Source organism: Pelodiscus sinensis, chromosome 23 (genome assembly GCF_052426305.1).
Source record: "Pelodiscus sinensis isolate ZL-2025 chromosome 23, ASM5242630v1, whole genome shotgun sequence".
NCBI classification, from domain to species: Eukaryota; Metazoa; Chordata; order Testudines; family Trionychidae; genus Pelodiscus; species Pelodiscus sinensis.
This window is the reverse complement of record NC_143074.1, coordinates 27,592,377-27,619,446: the sequence shown is the minus strand read 5'-3', so window position 1 is coordinate 27,619,446 and position 27,070 is coordinate 27,592,377. Positions and strand designations below refer to the sequence as shown.

The following is a 27,070-nucleotide window of genomic DNA, read 5'->3' as shown; positions in this document are numbered from 1 at the left end:
CAGGCATATATTCAGCTTTGGTAGATCATAGCAGCGTTGAGTGGTCCTTGGGAAACAGTGAGGCCACTGGGTCTTTTCAGCCTACCATAAGTGGCATTTCTCCATTCCATCTGTGCTTGCACAATACACCAATGCAATGTGGTTCATAGCTGCCCTCCCAGCCTTCCCTCCCCCCCGCTCCAAACCCTTTCATCATGCTACAGCTTCTATTGGGAAAGCTCTGTAGAAGAGATCAGGTTCATCAGCGCTCAAGATGTCATGCAGCTGGACTTCTGTAGAAGGCTGGATAAGATGTCCATCCTCCATTCAGTAGCTGTCAGAAGATCAGTGTTTTGTTTCTTGTCACACACTTTATGCGGAATGGCAATGTGCTGGGCTTTCTATTGACTAAGCCAGTCATCTGAAGGGTTGAACTCCTCCCCTTTCTCTGCTGCCAGCTGTCTAGCTTTCCGTTTCTGCATTGGCTTGGAGAGTTGAGTGCCTTGGCCAAACTTATGCTGAAACCAGAGCTACAGGGTTTCACCAACATCTGCCTTCTTTCTATTGTGCTGATGCTTGCAGCTTTGGGTTGTTCTGCTTCTGTGTTCCTGTAAAACGTTAGGGCTGTTCTTCAGAATGGGTCAAACAATTGCCCTTCAGATGCCAAATTTCTTGGCTACCTGCATTTGTTTAGCACTGGGCTTGCATGAGAACTTGAGGGCCCAAACTTTATTGGTGAAAGATAGGTCCAAGCATTTGGCAGCCATTATACACAGCTGAAATGTTTGAGCTAGTTCTTAGAGCCAGGAAATTGATTATAGGTGGGAACTCTCCTCTAAAAACGTTGCGAATAATTGGCATGCATATCCAGTATCTGAATCCTACTAACATCCTATAATGGGACAGGATTGGTTCCTGACAGTATATTGCCATTAATTAAAGTTGCTATTATCAGTATTGCCTTTAACTGAAATCTACTGTAATTTATTTTTAAAGACATAGTTACATACCATGTAGTGTAATCATAGCATGTGGGATAATCTGTTTATATTAATTTGTGTAGCAAGTGGTAAAAATGTCAAAAGTATGTAAATCTCACTTTCACATGTGATATAGGTGCTTTTGAAAATCCTATGCAAGATCAGGAGTGTAAATAATTGTTTAATTAGTTGTTTAACTGGTTAACCACCTGCCTGGCCTGGTGTTCTCCAACACAGCTAGCTATGTTTGTGTGTATCCTGCTGGCCTGTCTGGGCCGAGTCAGACTGGCCGGGGTTGGGGCATGACTGGGGCCCCATCTGCCTGCCCGCCCTGCTCTACTGGGGCTGGGGTTACACTGCGCTGCCCCACATGGTGAGCTGTTTATAGTATACTGATACTGTAGAGTCTGCAGTGCAGGATGGCAGCCAGCTCCCCAGAAGCAGGAGCAGCAGCTGGAGCTGGTGCTCGCCAGGAGCTGACTTATACTACAAGCTGGCTCCTGGGGTGCACCGGCTGCTGGCTCTGCTTCTGGGGATCCAGCTGCGCTGCGGCCTCTCCAGAGGCATATACAGCAGAGTTCGTAGCACAGGGTAGCAGCTGGCTCCTCAAGAGTGGGGATGGCAGCTGAAAGCCGGGATGAGAGAGAAGAGTTTAACTAGTTAATCACTTAGATCCCTATCCAGGATCTGAATTACTTCCACATAACTCAGTTCTCTTGGTCAGTTTTCCATACTTTGCTGAAGAATTTTTTTCTGTGTGTGTGTGTGTGTGTGTGTGTGTGTGTAAGTGTAATTTATATAAACGGGGTGGATGAATGGATATAGACTACATGATGAAGTAGTGTAGCATGAAGGAATAGTTGGCATGACTTTGGGATGGCAACTATATCCATCAGAAGTTTTGCTGCTCGTAGAATGTGGGTCATCTTAAATGAGTACCAGCAATACCTCGCTGTATTTTCTGTATAATCCTTATATTTGAGAGAGAAAATTTTAGAATTATTTTGACCAGTTTTAAATTTTTGATTAAAGCTGTTTCATTTGTATTCTTCCACCTGAATCTATGTTGCCTTGAGTCCAACCACACGGAAGTTAAAAGGAAATAAAATAACAACTAAGGCATTTTAAATATCTGTAAATACAACCACAAATAACTTCTATATTAAAAATTGTAATTTTAAATGTTGGTGTGTCGGGGCCATGTAGGTTCTGTGATTCTTACTGAAATGTAAGAAGTTCTCCTTCTAATGAGTTAAGGTTGCAGTTTCTAACACTGATGATTTCCAAGATATGTAACTGGATATTAGTTGTTGGACTGTTGGAAGCTAGTGGTAGATTTGAGTTGTCAAGGATGTGGAATACAGTGCAGAATGCAGGTCAGGCAATCAAAGGTTTATACTAAATTACAGCCTTGCCTTGTTTTAGAGTGTATTCATGACATGGGTATTCCCAAATATATGTGGGGCCAAAGTGTAACATGGGTATTGAGGGAAAAAAATGTATTTGCACTTGTTCTAAGAGCACTAAACTGATATATTGATATACGTTACATTCATATGAAAGAACTATGCATGCACATATATTTAACTTGCAACTACATTTCCATTTATTCTGAGGGAAAATACTATTTTTGTTACTAAAACCTGGAGGAGGAAATTATCAATTAATTCTTGCTTTTTAAAAACAACTCTGAAGTAAAATCATTATATTTTTTTATTTTCTATTAATATTGAGAACAAATAAGGAGATTCTCCTGTAAGGAAGTTAATTTACAGCATACCGAGTGTAAGCAAATATAACTCATGGAGGCTATCCTGTTCTGTGCATTAAGTTTACTGAAAGGTTTCTTTTTCCTTAGATTAGGCACGGATCTCAAATGCAATTTATAGTCACTATCCACATTGGAACGCTTGGTTGATCACCTAGTGACTAAATATTTAATTTAAAAATGGCTTTTCCTTCTGATCAGGCTCAGGCATTTCATTCTCTTTTAGGATAATATGAAAGCCAGACTGCAATGGCTGCTAGAGGTTGTGCATGTTGTAAGGAGGGTCCCCTGCAGTGATGAGCCTGTGTACCGCAAACCTTGTTCAGCAGGAATGATTTTTGTCAATGGTAGCTGAGTATTGCAGGAGCTAAAGAGCCAGTTAGCTATGTATACTGATGAAGCATTTCTGTTCCAGCTCTGTCTCCGAAGACTTGGGCTGTAGACGTGGAGAGTTCAGTAGAAAGCATTATGGATCTGTAGAACTGGTAAGTTTTTTTATATTCCATTCTATGATTCTCAGTTAATTTGAATTATGGCAGCTTGTAATGCAGAGCTTGTGAAATCTATTCTTATTTTATTTGCAGGTAAAATATTATGACAGAAGCACCACAAATAGTCTGGAAAAATAAAGTTTCTAGGCTGAGTTTGAAAATTATAATATCTTAAGCCTATTTTGAAGAGGCTATTTAATAGTTTTGTTTGCAGATCTCTTATTCAATTGTAAATATTCTCTGCCAGTCTGTTGAAAAATATGATGTATCTTGCATTTACCTTTTTTTAAAAACAAAAAGATTGAAAATTAGCCTTTTTTATGAATTGCAGGTTGACAAAAGAACAACACTTTTATGATTGATATTTTGTGTGTGAGAGTGGGGTGGGGTGGAGGTGTTGAAGTTAAAAACCAAGATATAATTTGATTATTGGAAAAATCTCTGCTTAAAAAATCTGTGCCAATTTATTTTAAGGTTTTTTTTTCCTTCAAATTTAGGCATGAAGCAACCGTTTTTACTTTTTAACAAAGGAAAAACATGGATACTGCATAAATTAGCAGTGTATTATTTATTGAAACACTGTCATTGACTAAAGCAAAAAACAGGACTATGTAGCACTTTAAAGACTAACAAGATGGTTTATTAGGTGATGAGCTTTTGTGGGCCAGAAAGCTCATCACCTAATAAACCAACTTGTTAGTCTTTAAAGTGCTACATAGTCCTGTTTTTTGCTTCAGCTACACCAGACTAACACGGCTACATTTCTATCACTATTCTGTCATTGACTAGTTAGCCAGAATGAAATTGTGCAAGTTGATATGGGGAAGCTGGGGAAGTGGAAATGTAAGAACCTATATTTTTACTCTGTAATATGTTGTTAGATAGCACTTTGATTTCAAGATAATAGTATATTAATTGACAAGTATGCTGACTGTGTGTATTGGTAGATTATTGTGCAGCAGTACAGTTGTGAGGAGACTAAGGATCAGATTTTTATAGATGTGTGTGTGTGTGTGTGTGTATTTTCTATACTAATTCAAGGTATTATCCCTGGTGAGTAATAATAATAGGGCATATGAACTGCTGTAGATGAAGCCAGAGGGATGGATATGCCAAACCTAAGTCATGTAGCAACCTAGTGCACAGAATTACAGTGCTTCCAGTTGGAAGTTGGACCTCGCCTGTTGGTCTGGAGCTGCCACTGTGAGGTTGACTATGGGGTGGGTTTGCTTTTCTTCCCTTCTAGTCTCCTGAGGCCTCCCCATCTTGGTGGAATGAGCTTGCTGTCCTGTCTTCCCTCTGCTCTTGCTCTCTAACATCCCTCTGGGAGCTTTTTTTTCCTGATGGGCTGGATATGCTCTTCAACATGCCTTTCTTCACAACCCTGGGCTGGAACCTTGCCGTGACTATGGATTTTTTTCCCCATGAACCTGTGCTGTGAAATTACTAAATTATGTCTGATAAAACTGCATTTTTCTGTCTTTTCTACTTAGTAAATATCAGTTCTCTTAATACAGATTTTAAAATGTTACTAATAGCAGATGTGGAGCTGAAATTGAAGGGACAATTTCAGCTTTCATGAAACAAGGCTTAAATTTTTCCCTTAATATATCATACAAATTCCTGTAATTCTTCAGGCATTTAAAAACAAAATACTGAATCAAGGTTTTTTTTCCCCCAGACCTGTTCACTGCTTGAACAATTTTATTTTATGTTGGAGATTTCCACCCTTACTGCAACAAAATCTGATGTACCCTAGAACAGTAGTCACCAACCTATCATTTGTGATCTACAGGTAGATCCTGGAAACTCTGCCAGTCAGTTGCTATCCTCAGATAGATAGGCTGTCTGTGCCTGCCTGGCCCCATGCGGCTCCTGAAAGCAGGCAACTGACTGACTGCAAACAATTTCTGCAGCTTCTGGTGCATGAGGTTGATGCAACTCTGTGCTGCCTTCACTTGCAGAACTGTCCAAGCAGCTTCCATTGGCTGGGAACTGGCCAATGGGATGGCGCTTGCAGGGTCTGGGCAGCAGCGCAGCATGTGGAAACCCTTTTCCCCTTTCTTGCCTCCAGGGGCCGCACACAGAAGATGCCTTTACTCAGTCAGTCACCATTTCCAGGAGCAGCATGGGACAAAGCAGAGGCAGTTTGCCTGAGCTCTGCTGTGCTGCTGTCCAGGAGACGCTGGCACTCTCACCCTCACCCTGGTGGGCCTACCTGGCTCAACCGCTGATCCTCGGGGTCAGCTGGGGACAACAGTGCTGGCAGGGTGTCCATGGGCTCAGGATCTGGGTCACTCAATGGTCCTGGAGACAAGCCCAATCTCTGGGGCCCGGTAGGAGCTCTGGTTGTCTCAGCCAATCTTCAAAGCCTGGCGGTAGTTGTGGTGGCCTTGGCCTGTCTCCTGGATCTGGCAGTGGCCTAGGCAGTCCAACCCTGTTGTCCCTTCAAGGCTAGGGCAACCGTGCCTTCCTTCTAGGGAGCCCAAGGAGAGCATCTGGTTTGCTTGCCTGCTGGACTCGAACTGAGCTCTCAGCCCCTACTCTTATAGTCTCAGCCCTGCCCTTCTGCTTCCTGTGGGTGGGGCTGGGTGGCTGCCATGCCGTGCCGATCATCTGTTTGGCGGCACAGCAGGGCAGTCTGGACACTGCCCCAGAGTAGCACCCACAGCTTCCCCTGTCCCTGGAGCACCAGAGAGTGGGCAGAGAGTGGGCAGGTGGCCCAGTTGCAGCCTTCCCCAGCTCTGGAGAACCAACTGGTAGGCATAGCATGGTGAGGCTGGGCTGCCCACACCCCTGCCTGGCAAGCCCTCCCCTAGCAGACAAGTCATCAGCCCCAGCCCGGAGCTGGATGGCAAGAGTGTTCCCAGCACCAGGACAGGTATCATGGACCTCAGCCTGCCTGCACCACAACAGCAGGCTGGGGGACTCCGGTGGAGCTAGATGAGGCAGTTTGGGAAGGCTTTGCCTTTCTCGGCCTGTGATATTCGCCACCCATAGCACTTAACTTGATGCTAAGTGTTAGATTAGTTAGAGTCCTAGATGAATTTTGCCACGGAGTGGAGTATGCCCCGCTCTCCTGGCTTGAAACGTTGGTCATCATGCAACATGCCCAGGCCAGTTAGTGACCCCCCTTGACAGTTGTTTGACAGTTGTTTGAAGTGGTTGGGAGAGTCCCAAAGAAAGGACAAGTGCAGAATCTGTAAGAACATTCACCTTCAAACCCAAAAGGAGCGGGATGCAGTACTTCATCCAGTGTCGGAGCTCTCCTGCTTGGATCCCATGCCAAGTATCTGTATATCTGTGCAGCGCACACTACCGGCACCAGGCTCCACCCCACCCCATTGCCCCTCACCAGCATGGAAGAAAGGGCAAAAGAAGAAGAGCCCCTCACCCCCAGCATCCAAATGGAAAGGGGAGTCAGGCAAAGGCCCTATGTTAGGCCATCTGCCCACCCAGGCCCTTCATGGGGATACCACTGAGATTGAGCCCACCAGAGAGCCGCCTCAGACTCCTGGAAGTGTCAGAGGACCCAGTCTTTCTTAGGGCCCTTGTTGAAGGAAAAGGTCCAGGTAGGGATTGTCGAATGAGGAAGTAAATGCGTGGTTGCGCAGATGGTGTCAGAGAGAAGGCTTTGGTTTCTTTGACGATGGGACTCTGTTCCGGGCACAAGGATTGTTAGGAAGAGATGGGATCCACATAACCAAGGGTATGTCTACACTACCCCGCTAGTTCGAACTAGCGGGGTAATGTATGCATACCGCACTTACTAATGAAGCCCGGGATTTGAATTTCCCGGGCTTCATTAGCATAAGCGGGGAGCCGCCATTTTTAAATCCCCGCTGCTTCGAACCCCGTGTAGCGCGGCTACACGGGGCTCGAACTAGGTAGTTCGGACTAGGGTCCTATTCCGAACTACCGTTACTCCTCGTGAAACGAGGTGTACCGGTAGTTCGGAATAGGCACCCTAGTCCGAACTACCTAGTTCGAGCCCCGTGTAGCCGCGCTACACGGGGTTCGAAGCAGCGGGGATTTAAAAATGGCGGCTCCCCGCTTATGCTAATGAAGCCCGGGAAATTCAAATCCCGGGCTTCATTAGCAAGTGCGGTATGCATACATTACCCTCCTAGTTCGAACTAGGAGGGTAGTGTAGACATACCCCAAGAGAGGAAAGAGCATCTTCACGGGCAGGCTTGCAAACCTAGTGAAGAGGGCTTTAAACTAGGTTCATTGCGGGACGGTGACCAAAGCCCTGAGGTAAGTGAGGAAGTCGGATATGGGGAAGAAACACAAGGGGAAATGAGCAACAAAGATGGACCCCTGACTCAAATGGAGAAGGTAGGGCGATCAACTGGTTATCTAAGGTGTTTGTGCACAGATGGAAGAAGCGTGGGAAACAAACAGGAAGAATTAGAAGCTCTGGCCCAGTCAAAGAACTATTATTTGATTGGAATAATGGAGACTTGGTGAGATGACTCACATGACTGGAGCAGTGTCATGGAAGGGTATAAACTGTTCAGGAAGAACAGGCAGGGGAGAAAAGGAGGAGGAGTTGCATTGTATGAAAGAGAGCAGAATGGTTACTCAGAGCTCCAGTATATAGAGGGAGAAAAGCCTGTAGAGAGTCTATGGGTTAAGTTTAGAGATGGAAGCAACAGGGGTAATGTTGTGATTGGTGTCTGCTATAGACCACCGGATCAGGTGAATAAGGTAGATGAGGCTTTCTTTGGACAACTGAGAGAAGCTTCCAGATCACAGGCCCTGGTTCTCATGGGCAACTTTAATCACCCTGACATCTGTTGGGAGACCAGTACAGCAGTACACAGACAATCCAGGAAGTTTTCAGAGAATGTTGGGGATTACTTCTTGGTACAAGCGCCGAAGGAACCAACTAGGGGCCATGCACAGCTTGATCTGCTGCTCACAAACAGGGAGGAACTAGTAGGGGAAGTAGAGGTGGGTGACAACCTGAGAAGCAGTGATCATGAGATGGTAGATTTCAGACCAAAGGAAGAAAGGAGAGTAGCAAAATTCACACTTTGGACTGCAGAAAAGCAGACTTTGACTCCCTCAGAGAACTGACGGGCAGGATTCCCTGGGATTCTTACATGAGGGGAAAGGAGTCCAGGAGAGCTGGCAGTATTTTAAAGAAGCCTTATTAAAGGCACAGGAAGAAACCATCCCAATGCGCATCAAGAAAAGCAAATATGGTAGGCGACCAGATTTGCTTACCAGGGAAATCCTTGGTGAGCTTAAACACAAAAAGGAAGCTTACAAGAAGTGGAGAGTTGGACAGATGAATAGGGAGGGGTATAAATATATTGCTCAAGAATGCAGTGGAGTTATCAGGAAGGCGAAAGCGCAATTGGAAATGCAGCTAGCAAGGCATGTGAAGGATAACAAGAAAGGTTTCTACAGGCATGTTAGGAATAAGAGGGTGATCAAAGGGTGTGTGGGGCCCCTACTGGATGAGGGAAGTAACCTTGTGATAGAAGATGTGGGAAAAGCTGAAGTACTCATTGCTTTCTTTGCCTCTGTCTTCACGGACAAGGTCAGCTCCCAGATTAATGCACGAGACAACGCAGTAGGGGAAGGAGGTGCACAGCCCTTTGTGGGGAAAGAACAAGTTAGGAACTATTTAGAAAAGCTAAACGTACACAAACCTGTGGGTCCGGATATAATGCATCCGAGGGTACTGAGGGAGTTGGCAAGTGTCTTTGCGGAGCCTTTGGCCATTATCTTTGAAAACTCATGGAGATTGGGAGAGATCCCGGATGACTGGAAAAAGGCAAATGTAGTGCCCATCTTTAAAAAAGGGAAGAAAGACAATCCAGGGAAATACAGACCAGTCAGCCTTACCTCAGTCCCTGGAAAAATCATGGAGGGGCTCCTCAAGGAATCCATTTTGAGGCATTTGGAAGAGGGGAAAGTGATCAGGAATAGTCAACGTGGTTTCACAAAGGGCAAGTCGTGCCTGACCAATCTGATTAGCTTCTATGATGAGGGCAACGGGCTCTGTGGATACGGGAAAGTCGGTGAATGTGAAACACCTTGACTTTAGCAAAGCTTTTGATACAGTCTCCCACAATATTCTTGCCAACAAATTAAGGGAATATTGATTGGATACATCGACTGTAAGATGGATAGAAAGCTGGCTAGACTGTTGGGCCCAACGAGTAGTGATCAACTTATTGAAGCAAAAGACTTCTCTGTGTTTAGGCGGCTAAGAAACAGCTTTATTGATCAATAAGGCACAAAGTGAGCCAAACGTGACCCCAGAAGAGCCGGGCCCAGTAAGGCTGCTAATACAAATCAATCCTAGTATGTTATACCCTTAACCAAACGAGTCTGATATCAGGGTATCCAATTACAGAAATCATCAATTAAACTCAAAAGAGAAGACTGTTATCAGCAAGAAGAAACAGGTAGTAGGGAGTAAGAGCTCCAGCTTAAAACAGCTCAATTAACGCATTCCGATAGCTCATCCTTCTGGCCTTTCTCACATCGGTAAAGGAGAGTTCACTCTCTAGCATACATGCAGAAGCAAGAGACTTAAATGGCTTCTGTTATACAAAATGGCTTCTAGCTAAATATGAAATGACTTCCACAACTGCCCCCTTTTAGCCTTTTTATAAATCTATAAAAGATTTATAACTTTGAAGCCATTTTATAAATCTATTTCCATCAAAATATTTACGTACATCTCTTGTTCCTTTCTTTGCTCATTGTAACAGGGCAGCTGCCCTGTACTGGCCCTTTAAGAGCCAAACCCCAGCCTGGAGCAGGCCCGGGGAGTTCAGCCCAGCTGGGCGGCGTTGGCCAATTAAGGCCCAGCTGGGAGCCATAAAAGGGAAGGGCTGCTTCAGAGAAGGCAGTCTGAGCCTGGCTGCCGAGGGAGCAGGACGCTCCCTGGAGCTAGGGCAGGGCTAGAGAGTCAGGCTGGGCCAGGGCGCTCGGACAGCCAACCGACCAGCCTGCGGCAAGGCCTGCTGGAGAGACACCAACCCCCGGAAGGGGGGGCCTCAGAGCGAGTGACTTGGGCACTGCCGGAGGGCAGTGTGGTGAAGAGAACGACGGGACCGGAGGAGTCCAGAGGGGAAACGCCACGTGAGCGGAGGCCTGGTCGGGCGGAATGGACTGATTCCGGGGACAGACGACGGACCCCGCTCCGGTGGTGAGTGACCCCCTCACACTCATCATGTTTTAACATCATGAGTTCCACGTTCCTTTTGGTAAGGGCCTGTCCCGTGTTTTTCAGAATACAAGAAATACAGCATTTGATTAATAAGAAACAGAAATAAACACAAAAGAATATAGCCATTACTAAAACTATTCCTTGCAAAATCCAAGTTCTCAAATGTCCAACCCAACCTCCTAACCAACCCCAGAGAGTCCAACTTTCCTCCTGACCTAGGCTCACCACAGTTTTTTCAATTTCTGAGGCATCTTCCTCTACTTGCTTGCTGGTGTCCATAATATACACACAACATTCTCTTCCCACTAAGGCACAAACCCTGCCCTTACTTGCTAGGACTTAATCCAGGGCCATCTGGTTTTGGAGAACCATATGCCTTACTTCTCCTAGCTCCTTATTAATGGCTTTGGTTGTGACACTAGCTACTTCCTCGAAAGCTACTTCCAGCCTCCGAATTTCTTTTACTGCGTAAGCCACACCCAACCCTGGGATCATTATTCCCCAAAACCACTGTGTTTCTGTTATCTCTTGGTAGCTTCGGATTCTACTACCGGATAGGCAGTCAATGATTCGAATGGCTGGGAAGGCTGCCCCAATATAGCAGGTTCCACTCCAGTCTTTGGGCAGTGTTTTATATGCCCTACAGCCACATATGAAGTAATGGCCAACCTTTGCTGTTAAGGTTTTATGGCATTGGGGCTCCATCATCCACTGCAAATAGTACCCATGGATTCTGAAGTCATAAGGGCCTTTGTTTTTCTCCCAGATATTATTTCTATACCAAACCCCGTTCCGGACAACACTTATCTCACACCTGCTTTTTCCCACCCTGACTCCTGAACCATTACATGTCCAACAGTATTCTCCAATTGGAGTTAGGACTAGATGGATATACTCTAGGTTAGTGAACCCTTTATTATGCCAAATATCATTTGGCCTCAATTCACTAAACAATGTGCCATTCATTTGAGTGTTATTTAGTGGGAATCATTGGGATACCTCCTTCTGAATGTACAGGACTGTAAGCACATATCCAGCAATCTGTGGAATTAAATTCTTGGGAAACTTGGTTCATTAAAAGCATAAACACATTTGAATCATATAGGTTGTAACTGCTAGGTATTAAAAACAAAGTCAAGCATAAGTTTAGTATGAATTGTTTGTCCAGCCTCATGCTGGCTGTTCTTCAGGACTTTGTAGCTTGCTTCACCTATCACTGGCAGGTTTTTCTGGGCAGCAGCTGGTACCTTAGACTTGGTCTCAGGTTCGTCTGCTTCTGGGCCTGGATTGCCGGTACCAAGCCTGTGCTGATCCCCGTCTACTTCTAGACCTGCGTTCCTGGTACCAGGTCTGCGGTGCTTCTTGTTGGGGCCAACCTCTGTGGGGGCTGGAACTGGTTTGCAGTGGGAGGTGTGGATCCAGGTGAGCAATCTCTCGCACTTTACAGCAGTATGGGTAGTCAAAAGGACTTGGTAGGGACCCTTCCACCTGGGTTCCAGGGCAGTCTTTCTCTGGTGAATCTTCATACAAACCCAGTCTCCTAGTTGTAGTTTATGGTACGGCTCAGTTGAGGCCTCTTGGAAGGCGTCCTTAACCTGTGAATGATAAGACTGTACACACCTCATAAGTTCCTGACAATACTTAACTATGCTTCCTTTAACAAGCGTGGCATCAGCCAGGTCAATTTCTGGGCTGCTCAACAGTCTCATAGGCCGGCCACACACAATCTCATAGGGACTGAGTCCAGTTTTCCAATTAGGAGTTGCTCTCAGGCTCATTAGGGCAATCGGGAGTGCTTCTACCCATGTTAAGCCAGAGTCCTCACATATTTTTGCGAGTTTATTCTTTAAAATCCCATTTCATATCTCTACTGATCCCGCGTTCTCCGGGTGTCACGGGCAGTGCAGCATTTGTCGGATAGAGTAGTACTTTGCCAGACTTTGAATAATTTGTCTAGTAAAGTGTGTGCCTCTCTCACTGGAGATCACGAGGGGTATTCCCCATGATGAGATGTAGTGGTTTAGAAGTCTCTTTGCCACTGTGATGGCATGGGCTTTCCTGCAGGGATAAGCTTCTACCCATCCCGAAAACAAGCACACAATAACCAGCACGTATTCAAAGGATAGGCATTTAGGCAATTGAATAAAGTCCATTTGTAAATTCAGAAATGGTCCTAAAGGCAGAGGTCTGGTTGCCAGAACTGTCTGTACAGGTTTACCCACGTTGTGGGCTTGCAGACAGGGCAAGCCAGACAGTAATCTTGGGCTGCTTGGGAGAATATGGGAGCAAACCAATTTTTCTTTAGGGTTGCTACTATCCCCCCTTTTCCAACGTCTGATAATCCATGAAGCACGGAGGCAAGGTGAGGTAGCAAGACCACTGGGGCAACAGTGCGGCCATTAGAGCTGCATCACAAGTGGCCTGGGTGCAAGGTACGCTCTGCCAGTCTCCACTCCTGCTTTTCCGATTCTGGGGCTTGGTCTTGCAGGAGGGCCAGTTCCGAAAGGGATGGCGTAGGAGATGGTGACGGTAGGAGAGAAGGGTATAATGCTTCAGCCCGAGGAGGACATGAGGCGGCTGCCTTAGCAGCCCGATCGGCCATATCATTCCCTATTGCAACTTCATTAGAAGAAGAGGAATGAGCTTCACATTTAACAATAGCAACAGCCGAGGGTAACAATACAGCATCAAGCAAAGCAGCTACATAAGGTCCATTCTTTATAGAGTGGCCAGAGGAGGTAAGAAAACCTCGCTGCTTCCATAGTGTGCCAAAATCATGAACTACACCAAAGGCACACCTGGAGTCTGTGTAAATAGTAGCAGAAGCTCCTGCAGCAATATGACAGGCACGCGTAAGAGCCATAAGTTCAGCCACCTTTGTGGAAGAAACTGCAGGTAAAGGAGCGGATTCCATATAGCCCAGACAGTACAAACTGCATAACCTGCTACTAAAACTCCACTAGAATTATAAAAGCAAAAACCATCTGTGTAAAGCTGTGACGGCACGTCGGGCTTTTCCCGTCTCCTGCACCCCCGTAGTGGCACGAACGGACTCCACAAGCCAGTAGAAAAGAGGGAGTTTATTGCTTCTCCAGGATACAGCACAGCACAGATGTAATCTGGTTACAGGACTTGGGGCTAGGAGGCCTCACTGCCCCCCCTTAAGATGGGGAGGTGGCTGGGCCCTACAATCCCAGCCCCCTCCCTAGCTCCTTCTCCCCTGCTTCCCAGACAGAAACTAATGACCGTCCCTTCCAGCCCTGCCCCCCAGCCAGGGCAGCATTCCGCCTTCCTTTGTTTCTCTCCCTGGGGGGTGGCTGGTGGAACAGGTTGAGAGACTCTGCTGGGCCGTGTCACAGAGAGCAGCCAGTGGAGGTTACCCACAGCCCACTGCCCAGCATAGCAACCAGCAAGTTACCCCCCACTACGTCACAAAAGCACAAAGTCAGGGTTATTTAAGGGTGTTTCAGAGAGACCAGGTCTAGGGGAATTGAGTGCCTGAACAACTTGCAAACAATCATGAGGCTCCCCCTCGTGGGGTGCAGGGAGCAGTGTTGCAGGATTTAAAGAGGCACAACGAACCACAGAAACATTTGGAGAGGTGAAAAGGAGCCGTTCATATTTAACAAGACGGGCATTAGAAAGGTGCTGGGTTTTCCCTTTTAAGAGCAACGCTGACACTGAATGAGGAACAGCCAATGTTAAGGGAGATTGTAAAACCAAAGGCTCTGCGTGCTCTAAAATTCGTGCTGCAGCTGCGCAACCGCATGCAGGCAGGACGGGAAAGAAGCTGCCACAGAGTCAAGATAAGTACTATAATAAGCAAGAGGGCGATATTTATCACCATGGTTCTGCACCAGTACACCCAAAGCACATCCTTCTTTTTCATGACAGAACAAAGTGAAAGGACAGGAGTAATCGGGTCGAGTTCCTGCTGTAGAATTTGTGAAAAATTGGTGGGAGAATCTCTAAAACCTTGTGGCAGGACAGTCCAGCAGAATTGCTGTCCTTTATAAGTAAAAACAGTGAGGTATTGGCAGTGAGGATGGAGGAGAACGCTAAAAAAAGGCAGTGATTGCAAAACCATAAGTTTAGGTTCTTTGTCCTGTTTAGCCTTTAGGCACTGTCTGCAGTGGTTTGCCACAGTCAAAAGGTCCTCTAAAGGTTTAGTGTCCTAGCCTATAGTTATTTCCTTTAACTGGGTTTGGATAGCTGAGTTCAATCCATTAACAAAAACAGCACCCAGCGCCTGCTTAGCAGTGTCAGCTGGCTTATCAATGCCAGAGTGCCTTTCAAACATCCTTTTGGTGCCTTTCCAAATAGGCACTGGGTGATTCATTTTCTTCCTGCTTGCAGGTGTTAATTTTAACCCAATCTGTATGTTTGGGAAAGACTGCAAGAATACTATCCAGCAGTCTGTTCCTAGGCTAGGTGAGAGCTGTGACATAACCTTCTGAATCCGGGTCTCCTGAAGTACGCTCAGGTGGCAAGTCTGCCTTCTTTAAAATCTTGTTACGCTTATCAGGCAGAATCACCCTTCAAAGGTGGTCAAGGTCTTGCCAATTTGGATCATAAGACCATATTACTAGTGCCAGTTCTGATTTGAATTTTACCGGGTCTTCTAATGGGGGAAAATCTTTGGCCATGGCGTGTAACTCTGTCCTGGTCCAGGGTTGGTAAACCCGCATGTGCCCTGTGAATCATGTCATCCTGTGAATCAGGGTTTGGGAGACAAGGATACATTCGCCCCCTAGGTGGTGCACTAGGCTGTGTTATTACTGTTTCATGTTGAGCGCCTGTTTCTTTCAGTTGTTTAATTTGTGCCTGTAGCTTTTCCTGAGTATCTTTTAAACTTCTCAATTGAGATTTTTTGTGTGTCTTTTAAAAGTTTTTTTTTTTATACCATGGTAAATAGGCAGACGATTGCAGATTGGGAGTTTTTGCTCCACGATCTTCAAGAGCACCCCTTAAATGTAGGATTTTATTTCTATTAAAAGTCCCTAGTAATGGAAACTGCAGTTTAGGATCGTTTTGGGTATAAAAATTCCACTTCTCTAAAAACTTGCAAGTATTTTTCCCATAATGAATATACATAAAGAAAACTGGACTGCCCTTAGTAGGCATTGTAATTCCTGTAGACTGACCTACCCCCATTTCTCTGCGCACTTTGAAAGACTCTGTGAGGCACTGAACTGGAGTTCACCTGGCTCGCACCGTCTTCTCCTGCGAGGCACTGAACCGGAGTTCACCTGGCTCTCAAGACCTCCCTCACCCCCTTTGGTTGCGAGGCACTGGACCAAAGTCCACTTGGCTCGCAGGGGTTTCTGGCACCCGCCCCAGCCCTGCAGGACACCACGTCCTGGCACCTGGAGACAGCCTGGAGGAATGGGGAACTACTATGGCCTGGGGTTAGCCTTAACCCCACTAACACGATACAGTTCTGCGGTGATCTGGAAGCCTACTTTCGCCGTTCTGTCTCAAGGAATACTTCCAACATAACACTGAACAGTGCGCTGACACACAGATACTTTCCCACCAATAGCACAAGAAGAACTCCACGTGGACTCCTCCTGAGGGCCGAAATGACAGTCTGGACCTCTACATAGAATGCTTCCACTGACGTGCACAGGCAGAAATTGTGGAAAAACAGCATTGCTTGCCTGGTAACCTCAGTCGTGCAGAACGCAATGCCATCCACAGCCTCCGGAACAACTCTGATTATAATCAAAGAGGCTGACAAAGGAGGTGCTATTGTCATCATGGACAGGCCTGACTACCTAAAGGAGGTTACCAGACAACTCTCCAATACCAAATTCTACAGGCCTCTTTCCTCAGATCCCACTAAGGAATACACAAAGAAACTGCACCATCTACTCAGGACACTCCCTACACCAGCACAGGAACAAATCGACACACCCTTAGAGCCCCGACCAGGGTTGTTCTATTACCCAAGATCCACAAACCTGGAAATCCCGGACGCCCCATCATCTCGGGCATTGGCACTCTCACTGAAGGACTGTCTGGCTATGTGGACTCTCTACTCAGACCCTACGGCACCAGCACTCCCAGTTACCTCCGTGACACTACGGATTTCCTGAGAAAACTACAGTGCATTGGTGATCTTCCAGAAAACACCATCCTAGCCACCATGGATGTAGAGGCTCTCTACACAAACATCCCACATGCAGATGGAGTACAAGCTGTCAGGAACAGTATCCCTGATGATGCCACAGCACAACTGGTGGCTGACCTCTGTGAATTTATCCTCACACACAACTATTTCAGATTTGGTGACAATATATACCTCCAGACCAGTGGCACTGCTATGGGCACCCACATGGCCCCACAATATGCCAACATTTTTATTGCTGACCTGGAACAACACTTCCTCAGCTCTCGTCCACTTACGCCCCTTCTCTACCTACACTACATCGATGACATCTTCATCATCTGGACCCGTGGGAAGGAGACTCTGGAAGAATTTCACCACGATTTCAACAGCTTCCACCCCACCATCAACCTCAGCATGGACCAGTTTACACGGGAGGTCCATTTCCCGGACTCCACGATGCAAATAAGTGACGGTCACATCAACACCACCCTATACCAAAAGCTTACCTACCGCTGTGCTTACCTGCATGCCTCCAGCTTCCATCCTGGACATACCACATGATCCATTGTTTACAGCCAAGCACTGAGGTACAACCGCATATGCTCCAACTCCTCAGACAGAGACCTACACCTACAAGATCTCCAACAAGCATTCTGTAAACTACGATACCCACACGAGGAAGTGAGGAGACAGATTGACAGATTGACTTGTACCCAGAAGCCTCCTGCTACGGGACAAGCCCAAGAAAGAAACCAACAGAACACCACTGGCCATCACCTACAATCCTCAGCGAAAACCTCTCCAATGCATCGTTAGTGATCTACAACCCATCCTGGACAATGATCCCTCGCTTTCACAGGCCTTGGGAGGCAGGCCAGTCCTTGCCCACAGACAACCCGCCAACCTGAAGCATATTCTCACCAGCAACTACACACCGCACCATAATAACTCTAACTCAGGAACCAATCCATGCAACAAACCTCGGTGCCAACTCTGCCCACATATATACACCAGCAACACCATCACAGGACCTAACCAGATCAGCCATACTATCACTGGTTCATTCTCCTGCACATCTACTAACGTAATATATGCCATCATGTGCCAACAATGCCCCACTGCTATATACATCGGCCAAACTGGACAGTCCCTATGTAAAAGAATCAATGGACACAAATCAGATATTAGGAATGGCAACATACAAAAACCTGTAGGGGATCACTTCAGTCTCCCTGGACACACAATTGCAGATCTAAAGGTAACCATCCTGCAGCAAAAAAACTTCAGGACCAGACTTCAAAGAGAAACTGCTAAGCTACAGTTCATCTTCAAGTTTGACACAATCAACTCAGGATTAAACAAAGACTGTGAATTGCTCGCTAACTACAAAAGCAGCTTCTCCTCTCTTGGAATTCACACCTCCAGATCACCTACTAGAAATGGACCTCATCCTCCCTGATTGGATCCACCTCGTCATCTCCAGCCTGATTCTGGCCTGCATATTTATACCTGCCTCTGGAAATTTCCACTACATGCATCTGATGAAGTGGGTCTTTGCCCATGAAAGCTTATGCTCCAACACTTCAGTTAGTCCATAAGGTGCCACAGGACTCCTTGCCGCTTTTGCAGATTCAGACTAACACGGCTACCTCTCTGATCCTTAAAGGTTAGTCTTACTTCCGTAAGTAACAGAGAGAGACAAAGCTTTCCCACAATTCCGTGTGCCGAAAGAGAGTAATGGCACCACACCAGTCTTTAGAATCCGAACACAGAGGGTCCAGCGCATGGCTGCCTCACTAGAGACACCGGTGTGCCCTTTTGGAACTGTGATAGAGATGTAGCCGTGTTAGTCTGGTGTAGCTGAAACAAAATACAGGACTATGTAGCACTTTAAAGACTAACAAGATGGTTTATTAGATGATGAGCTTTCGTGGGCCAGACCCACTTCCTCAGATCAAATAATGGAAGAAAATAGTCACAACCATATATACCAAAGGATACAATTTTAAAAAAATGCACACACATGAAAAGGACAAATCACATTACAGAACAGAAGGGGGATGTGGTGGGGGAGGGGAGGAAGGAAGGTGAATGCCAGTGAGTTAATGATATTAGAGGTGGGGAAGGGGAAATGTCTGTGAGTTAATAGTATTAGAGGTGATAATTGGGGAAGCTGTCTTTGTAATGGGTAAGATAGTTGGAGTCTTTGTTAATTCCCCTGCGGAGAGTGACGAATTTTAGCATGAATGCCAGTTCAGAGGATTCCCTTTCAAGTGCAGATTTGAATGTCTTCTGAAGTAGGTTCCTTTCTGGTTGAAATGACAAGCAACTGTTTTTTCTTTATGATCCTGTCTAATGTCTGTTTTGTGGGCGTTGATTCTTTGGCGAAGTGTCTGAGACGTTTGTCCAATGTACATAGCAGACGGACACTTTCGGCACATGATAGCATAGATTATATTTCTGGAGGCGCAGGAATATGTATTCTTGATCTTATAACTCACTTGGTTAGGCCCAATAATGGTGTCAGCAGAGTGAATATGTGGACAAAGCTGGCAGCGGGGTTTGTTGCAAGGGAAAGTACCAGGGTTGGTATTAGTGTGGTATGTCCTGTGGTTGTTGGTAAGAATCATCTTGAGGTTAGGTGGTTGTCTATAGGAGACTATGGGTCTGTCTCCCAGAGCTTCTTGGAGTTTAGTGTCCTGTTCCAGTATAGGCTGTAATCTATTGATAATGTGTTGGACAGGTATAAGTTGGGGGTTGTAGGTGATGACAAGTGGTGTTCTATTGTTGGTTTTCTTGGGTCTGTCTTGTAGTAGATGGTTTCTAGGTATTCGTTTGGCTCTTTCAATTTGCTTTTTTATTTCTCCAGGTGGGTAGTTGAGGTTTATAAATGCTTGGTAGAGATCCTGAAGTTTCTGGTCTCTGTCTGTGGGATTAGAGCAGATGCGGTTGTATCGAAGGGCTTGGCTATAGATGATGGATCGTATGGTGTGTGCTGGATGGGAGCTGGAAGCATGTAGGTAACTGTATGAGTCAGTGGGTTTTCTGTAGAGGGTGGTGTCTAATTTTCCATTGTTGATTTGTACTGTGGTGTCCAGGAAATGGATCTCTCGTGTGGAATGGTCCAGGCTGAGGTTAATGGTGGGGTGTAGGGTGTTGAAATCTCTGTGGAATGTCTCCAGTGTTTCTTGGCCATGCGTCATGTGTTTCTTGGCCAAACTCTTTTGGAACTGTGACACATAAGACAGGCCTAATAGACAAAGACAGACACAAACAAAATGTTAACCACTCCACAAAGGTGAAATTCGTAGCTCCCCTCACTCTGACGACTGGCCGTCACTCCAATCCCAAGCCCTCTGCAGGAGATTTCTCCCTTACCTCTCCCTTACCTTCTATTGTGTGCGCTTTGAAAGGCTTGGAAGTGGAGTGCCGGTCCCTCCGTCCGGGCAAGTGACGTGTTAGGATCTCGGTGGAACTTCCAAATTGTCGAAGCAAAAGACTTCTCTGTGTTAAGGCAGCTAACAAACAGCTTTATTGATCAATAAGGCACAAAGTGAGCCAAACGTGACCCCAGCAGAGCTGGGCCCAGTAAGGCTGCTAATATAAATCAATCCTAGTATGTTATACCCTTAACCAAACAAGTCTGATGTCAGGGCATCCAATTACAGAAATCATCAATTAAACTCAAAAGAGAAGACTGTTATCAGCAAGAAGAAACAGGTAGTAGGGAGTAAAAGCTCCAGCTTAAAACAGCTCAATTAATGCATTCCGATAGCTCATCCTTCTGGCCTTTCTCACATCGGTGAAGGAGAGTTCACTCTCTAGCATATGTGCAAAACAAGAGACTTAAATGGCTTCTTTTATAAGAAATGGCTTCTAGCTAAATATGAAATGGGTTCCACGAACGGCTCGATTTCAGGCTGGCAGTTCGTTTCTAGTGGAGTATTCCAAGGATCTGTTCTAGGACTGGTTTTGTTCAACATTTTTATTAATGACCTGGATGAGGGGATGGATTGCACCATCAGCAAGTTTGCAGATGACACTAAGCTAGGGGGAGAGATAGATACGCTGGAGGGGCAGGGATAGGGTCCAGAGTAACCTAGACAGATTAGAGGATTGGGCCAAAAGAAATCTGATGAGGTTCAACAAGTTGCTACAAGTTGGGGACCGAATGGCTAAGTAGCAGTTCTGCAGAAAAGGACCTGGGGATTACAGTGGATGAGAAGCTGGATATGAATCAACAGTGTGTCCTTGTAGCCAAGAAGGTTAATGGCATATGAGGTTGCATTAGGAGGATCGTTGCCAGCAGATCTAGAGAAGTGATTATTCCCCTTTATTCAACTCTGGCGAGGCCACATCTAGAATATTGTGTCCAGTTGTGGGGCCCCCACTATAGAAAGGATGTGGATGCATTGGAGAGGTTCCAGTGAAGGGTGACCAAAATGATTAGGAGGCTGGAGAACATGACCTATGAGGAGAGACTGAAGGATTTGGATTTGTTTAGTCTGCAGAAAAGAAGAGTGACGGGGGAGTGGATAGCAGCCTTCAGTTTCCTGAAGGGAGGGTCCAAAGAGGATGGAGAGAGGCTGTTCACAGTAGTGACGGATGGCAGAACAAGGAGCAATGGTCTCAAGTTACAGTGGGAGAGGTCTAGGTTAGACATTAGGAAACGATTTCACTAGGAGTGTGGTGAAGCACTGGAATGGGTTACTAGGGAGGTGGTGGTATCTCCATCCATAGAGGTTTTTAAGTCTCAGCTTGACAAAGCCCTGGCTGGGTTGATTTATTTGGGCTTGGTCCTGCTTTGGGTAGGGGGCTGGACTTGATGACCCTCTAATGTCAGCCTAATACCCTCTGACGCTACTTAGTTACCACCCATCACCATGTACCTCATGGATTGATTAGATCATCTCTATCCATCATTCTGTCATTTTAGATCCTTTCTTCCTTTCTTGAACCTGGGTTTGTATCTGTGAGAAGTGGGTACCAAGGTCTTTTTTTAATGAGATAGTGATATCATGTGCTTTCCACTTATGACTAGTACCAATTACTGTTCTGCACCTGGGCCTATTTCCAATTAGTGTTTTACACTCTCAGCCCTGTTTGTGTGAAGTTCTGTGGGCTGGGGCCTGCCTCTTGCTCACAGCTTAGCTTTGCTTTATGTTAGCCATGTTTGGTTCATTTTTAACTAGGCCTTAGGCCTCAGACCAGGCCTGTGGTGCATGGGCTTATGTTTTAGGCCTTTATGTTACTACAGTGGAGATAGGACTTAAGGGGCTTGGAGTGTAGGAGGAGGACTTAGGGTATGGGCAGAGGATTGGGATGCGGGCTCTGGAGTGAGGCCATGGGTGAGGAGTTTGGGGTACAGGCTGCCCTGGGGCTATGGTGGGAAGACAGGACTCCCCTCTCCTCCCCCAGCTTGGGCTGGGGGGAAGGGTGCCTCTCCCTCGGCCTTAGTAGGCCCTTACATATTAAAAATGGATACAATTAGATGGAGGTGGAGATGGACGTAGGAGAACGACTTGTTGAGAGTCTCTGGGTTAAGTTAAAAGTGGTAAAAAACAAGGGTGATGTCATGCAAGGGCTCTACTACAATCCACCTACCCAGGTAGAAGAGGTGGGTGAGGCTTTTTTAAACAACTAACAAAATCATCCAAAGCACTAGATTTGGTGGTAATGGGGGAATTCAGCTATCAAGACTTATATTGGAACACTAAAACAGCAGGGCACATATTATTCAATAAGTTCCTGGACTGCATTAAAGGCAATTTTTTATTTCAGAAGGTTGAGAATGCTACTGGGTGAAAATGTTCTAGATTTGATTTTAACAAATTGGGATGAACTGGTTGAAAATTTGAAAGTGGAAGGCAGCTTGGGTGAAAGTGATCATGAAATCATAGTGTTCATGATTCTAAGGAATGGTAGGAGGGAGAGCAGCAAAATAGAGACAATGGATTTCAGGAAGGCACATTTCAGAGAGCTGGTAGGTAAGGTCCCCTGGGAAGCGAGACTAAGAGGAAAAAAAAGTAAAGAGAGTTGGCAGTTTTTCAAAGGGACATTATTAAGGGCCCAAAAGCTTAACCCTGTCTTAACCAGGAAATCTTACGTGATCTAAAAATAAAAAAGGAGTCATATAAAAAGTGGACACTAGATCAGATTACAAAGGATAAATATAAGCAAACAACGCAAGTATACAGGCAAGATTAGAAAGGCTAAGGCACAAAACAAGCTCAATTTAGCTAGTGATAGAAGAGTAACAAAAAGAGGAGGTAACGATAACAGGAAAGTTGAAAACGGCAAAGATGCTTAACAACATCTTTGTTTCAGTTTTTGCCAAGAAGATTGGTGGTGATGGGATGCCTAACATAGTGAATGCTTGTGGAAATGTGTAGGTTTAGAAGTTAAAATAAAAAAAAGAACAAGTTAAAAATTACTTAGAAAAGTTAGATGTCTTCAAGTCACCAGGGCCTATGAAATGCATCCTAGAGTACTCAAGGAGCTGATAGAGGAGGTAGCTGAGCCTTTAGTTATCTTTGAAAAGTCATGGAAGTCAGGAGAGATTCCAAAAGACCGGAAAAAGGCAAATATAGTGCCTATCTATAAAAAGGGAAATAAGAACAACTCAGGAAACTACAGACCAGTCAGCTTAGCTTCTGTGTGAGGAAAGATAATGGAGCAATTAATTAAGGAATTCATCTGCAAACATCTGGAAGAAAATAAGGTGATAGGTAGCAACCAGCATGGATTTGTAAAGAACAAATCATGTCAAACCAATCTGATACCTATCTTTGATAGGATATCAGGCCTTGTGGATAAAGGAGAAGTGGCAGATGTGGTAAACCTAGACTTTAGTAAAGCGTTTGATGCGTGTCTTGCATGACTTCCTTATAAGTAAATTAGGGAAATACAACTTAGATGGGGCTACTACAAAGCGGGTCCATAAGTGGCTCGATAACTGTTCTCAGAGAGAGCTCAGTCCATCCCCTCCTCCACGGTGCAGCCGGGAGCCTGTGCCATTGTTCCCTTAACATGCATGCCTGCATGCCTACGCACAAAAAATTCTAATCTAAGCCCATCTACCTCCTCAGCAGCACTCGCTTTCCTCCTGTTTTTGGAAGGTGAGTGGTGTTGCTGTTCTTGCTGGCGGAGATAGCCTGAGGCCACATTTAGGGGTGGCTGCTCTGGCAGCCAGGGCCACATTGGGGGTCAGCTGCCGCTGGGGCTGAAGCCATGTTATGGGGTGGCTGCTGCCGATGTTTCAGGCCTAGAACATGTGGCAGGTGGGCGGGTTACTACTGCAGTGTGTTGAAGCCACAGGCAGGTGGGTTGCTGCCGAGGGAGTGCTGAAGCCATGGGTGGCTTGGGGACTGGGATGGGCCTGGGGCCTCGTTGAGGGGTGGCTGCTCAGGTGGCCACTCTGGCGGCCAGGGTCACATTGGGGGCTGGCTACCGCTGGAGCTTAGGCTGCATTGTGAGGAGGCTGCTGCTGGTGTTTCGGGCGTAGAACACATGACAGGCGGGAGGGTCGCTGCCGCGGCCAAGCGGGTTGCTGCCAGGACTGGGATTGAAGTTGTGGGCGGGTGGGTTGCTGCCATGGAGGGGGGTTGCAGCTGCTGGCAGGCAGGTTGCTGCTACGAGGAGTTGGAGTCATGAGCGGGTGGGTTGAAGATGAGGGTGGGGCCATGACTGCATTGGGGAGTGCCTGCTCGGGTGGCCACTCTGGCGTACTGTAGGTTGCCGAACCCTGTCTCAGAGGCTTGTGTGCTGCTTAAAGTATAAAACTACAAGCCTGAGGTCAGAGAACTCAGCAGGACAAAGCAAGGCCTAGGATCACACCAAATGGCAAGATCTTCATCTTTATTTATTTATTAATGAAGCTGCTGTAAGTAGGACTATTATTGACTTTAAAAAGTATCACTGGCATGCTGACCCAAAAATAGAAGTGAATAAGTTAAATCTTGGCATGCCACTACTGCAAGGGTGCTGACCCCTGATTTAGATGATTGCGTAGAGAGTACAGTTATTTAAGTTCGCAGATTATACCAATCTGGGAGAGGTTGCAAGTGCTTTGGAAGATGGGTTGTCATTCAAAATGATTTGGACAAACTGGAGAAATGGTCTTAGGTAAATAGGATGACGTTTAATAAGGACAAATGCAAAGTACTCCACTTAGGAAGGAACTTAATGGGAAGCGACTATCTAGGAAGGAGTACTGCAGAAAGATTTAGGGGTAATGGACTGCAAGCTTAATATGATGCTATGTTTAGACTTCAGAGCTTTATCAGAAAAAGATACGCAAATTGCGAACTACAATTTGCATATCTTTTTCCACAAGAGGCTTTTCAGAAATTTGGCTCGTCTACACAGGACTAAATTTCAGAAAAAACTCCTCTTTTTGATCATCTCTTATTCCTCTCACTGAGAGAAATACAGGGATGCCGAAAGAACGAGCCCGCTTTTCGGAAACTGTTCTGAAAAAGTGGACACGTTCCCTGGACGTGGCAGAGCTTTTCTGGGATACCAGAGGTATCCCAGAAAAACTCTGCAGTCTAGACATAGCCTAAGTCAGCAGTATGACACCTGTTGCAGAAAAAGCAAACATGGTTCTGGGAGTGTTGTGAGCAAGACATGAGAAGTCATTCTGCTCTACTCTGCACTCATTAGGCCTCAATTCTGTGTTGTGTGTTGTCTGTTCTGTATTGTGTACAGTTCTGGGCACCACATTTCAAGAAAGATGTGGAGAAATGGAAGACGATCCAGAGAAGATGGTTAAGGGCCTAGAAAACATGAGCTATGAGGGAAGACTGAAAGAATTGGGCTTGTTTAGTTTAAAAAGAAGAAAACTGAGAGAGATCATGAAAGCAGTTTTCAAGTATCTAAAAGGGTGTTACAAGGAGAAAGGAAGAAAAACTGTTCTCATTGGCCTCTGCTGATAGGACAAGAAGCAATGGGCTTAAACTGCAGCAAGGGAGGTTTCAGTTGAACATTAGAAAAAACTTCCTAACTGTCAGGGTGGTTAAACACTGGAATAAATTGCCTAAGGAGGTTGTGGAATCTCTATCTCTGGAGATATTTAAGAGCAGGTTGGATAGAAATATATAAGGGATGATATAGATCGTTTTTTCCCAACTTGTGGTGTGCGGATCTCGGGGGTTTGCGGTGATACTGTAGGGGATCTGTGTGGAGCCTTTCGCAGCCAGCATGTCCTTCAACCCGCATTGCTTTCTGCGGCTCAGGAAGCAGTGTGGGCTGAGAGGCTCTGTGCTAGCAGCCAATATATCCTTCAGCCTACATTGCTTTCCCAGGAGGCTAAAGGACACTGCTCGGGAAGCAGCGTGGTCTGAGGGATGTGCAGGTTGCAGGCACAGCTATATTGTTTGGCGGGAGGGGTCTGTAAAATGTTAACAGATTGAATAGGGGTTTGTATCCTCAAAAAAGTTCAGAGCCACTGATCCAGATGGTATTTGGCCCTGCCATGAGGGCAGGGGACTGGACTTAATGATCTCTCGAGGTCCCTTTCAGTTCTAATATCTATGATTCTATGAATCCAAAGACCTCTTTAATGTCATATCATCCCCTGTCCCAGCCTGGGTCATGTTACCTATCCATCCAGGGGTCCTTAAGATTTCCACACTTCTGTGGTAGACCTCCTATTTGATTTCGTCTACTTCCAAGAAGGAAGTACGTCCTCCCAAAAGGGTTCAAATGCATCCCTTCCAGCAATGTCACTGATTGTGTCCACTGTTATTTAAAGGGACAGGCAGGGCCAAGTCAGCAGAACACCAAAAATCAAAGATGCCAAGAGACTGAATTTTTATGACAGAAAGATTTATCTGACAGCAAGCCTGCAGTTTTGGGTGTTTAACCACCAGGTCCTATTAGGCAGGCACAATTTTAACCTGTGGGACTCCCTTAAATTCAAGGCGCTCCTCCCATAGGACAGATCCCAGGAGTTTGTTGCTTTAGTAGAAGGCACAGCATTGTCAAGGTGGGGTACCTCGAGTGGTCTGGGATGCTACTGACTCTTAGTAGTTAAGATGGAGATTAATACAAGAATTATAAGATTAGTAAGGAACTGGCTGAAGGGAAGAGAACAACTGGTTATACAGGAAGGAGATATGTCAGAATGCAGGGAGTTTCCCCAGGATCAGTCTAGGAACTAGTTTTTAAAATAATTTTATGAATTGATCTTTGAACAAAAGGCAGGCATGTGCTACTGAAATGTGGTGATGTTACAAATATGAGAGGAAGTGTCAGTACAGAGGAGGATCAAAATATAGTACAAGAAGAATTGGATGACTTGGAAGACTAGCGTAATGGAAATAGGATGAAATTTTATAGCACAGACTATAAGTTTGTGCACTTGGGGACTAGTAACAGAAGTTTATGCTATAAAAGATGAGGTCTTAGTTAAAGACAAAGGAAGAAAGAGATCTCAGTGTATTAACTAAAGTACTGTGAGCCACCAGTGTGATGCAGCTGTGAAAAAGACAAATACTACCAGGGAAAAAAATGGCCTGTTCTGGGCTCCATATGTAGTGGGTC

The 27,070-nt window shown here is 45.7% G+C and overlaps 1 protein-coding gene across 1 annotated transcript in view; it reads left to right on the top strand.

Annotated features, from left to right (window-relative positions):
- The window catches only part of GARNL3 (GTPase activating Rap/RanGAP domain like 3), a 201,652-nt gene that overhangs the window by 6,467 nt on the left and 168,115 nt on the right, over positions 1-27,070 (top strand). Inside the window, exon 2 of the mRNA XM_075905772.2 lies at positions 3,143-3,212. Within this exon, the coding sequence (XP_075761887.1) occupies positions 3,143-3,212 (70 nt within the window). The remainder of the gene's footprint in view (positions 1-3,142; positions 3,213-27,070) is intronic.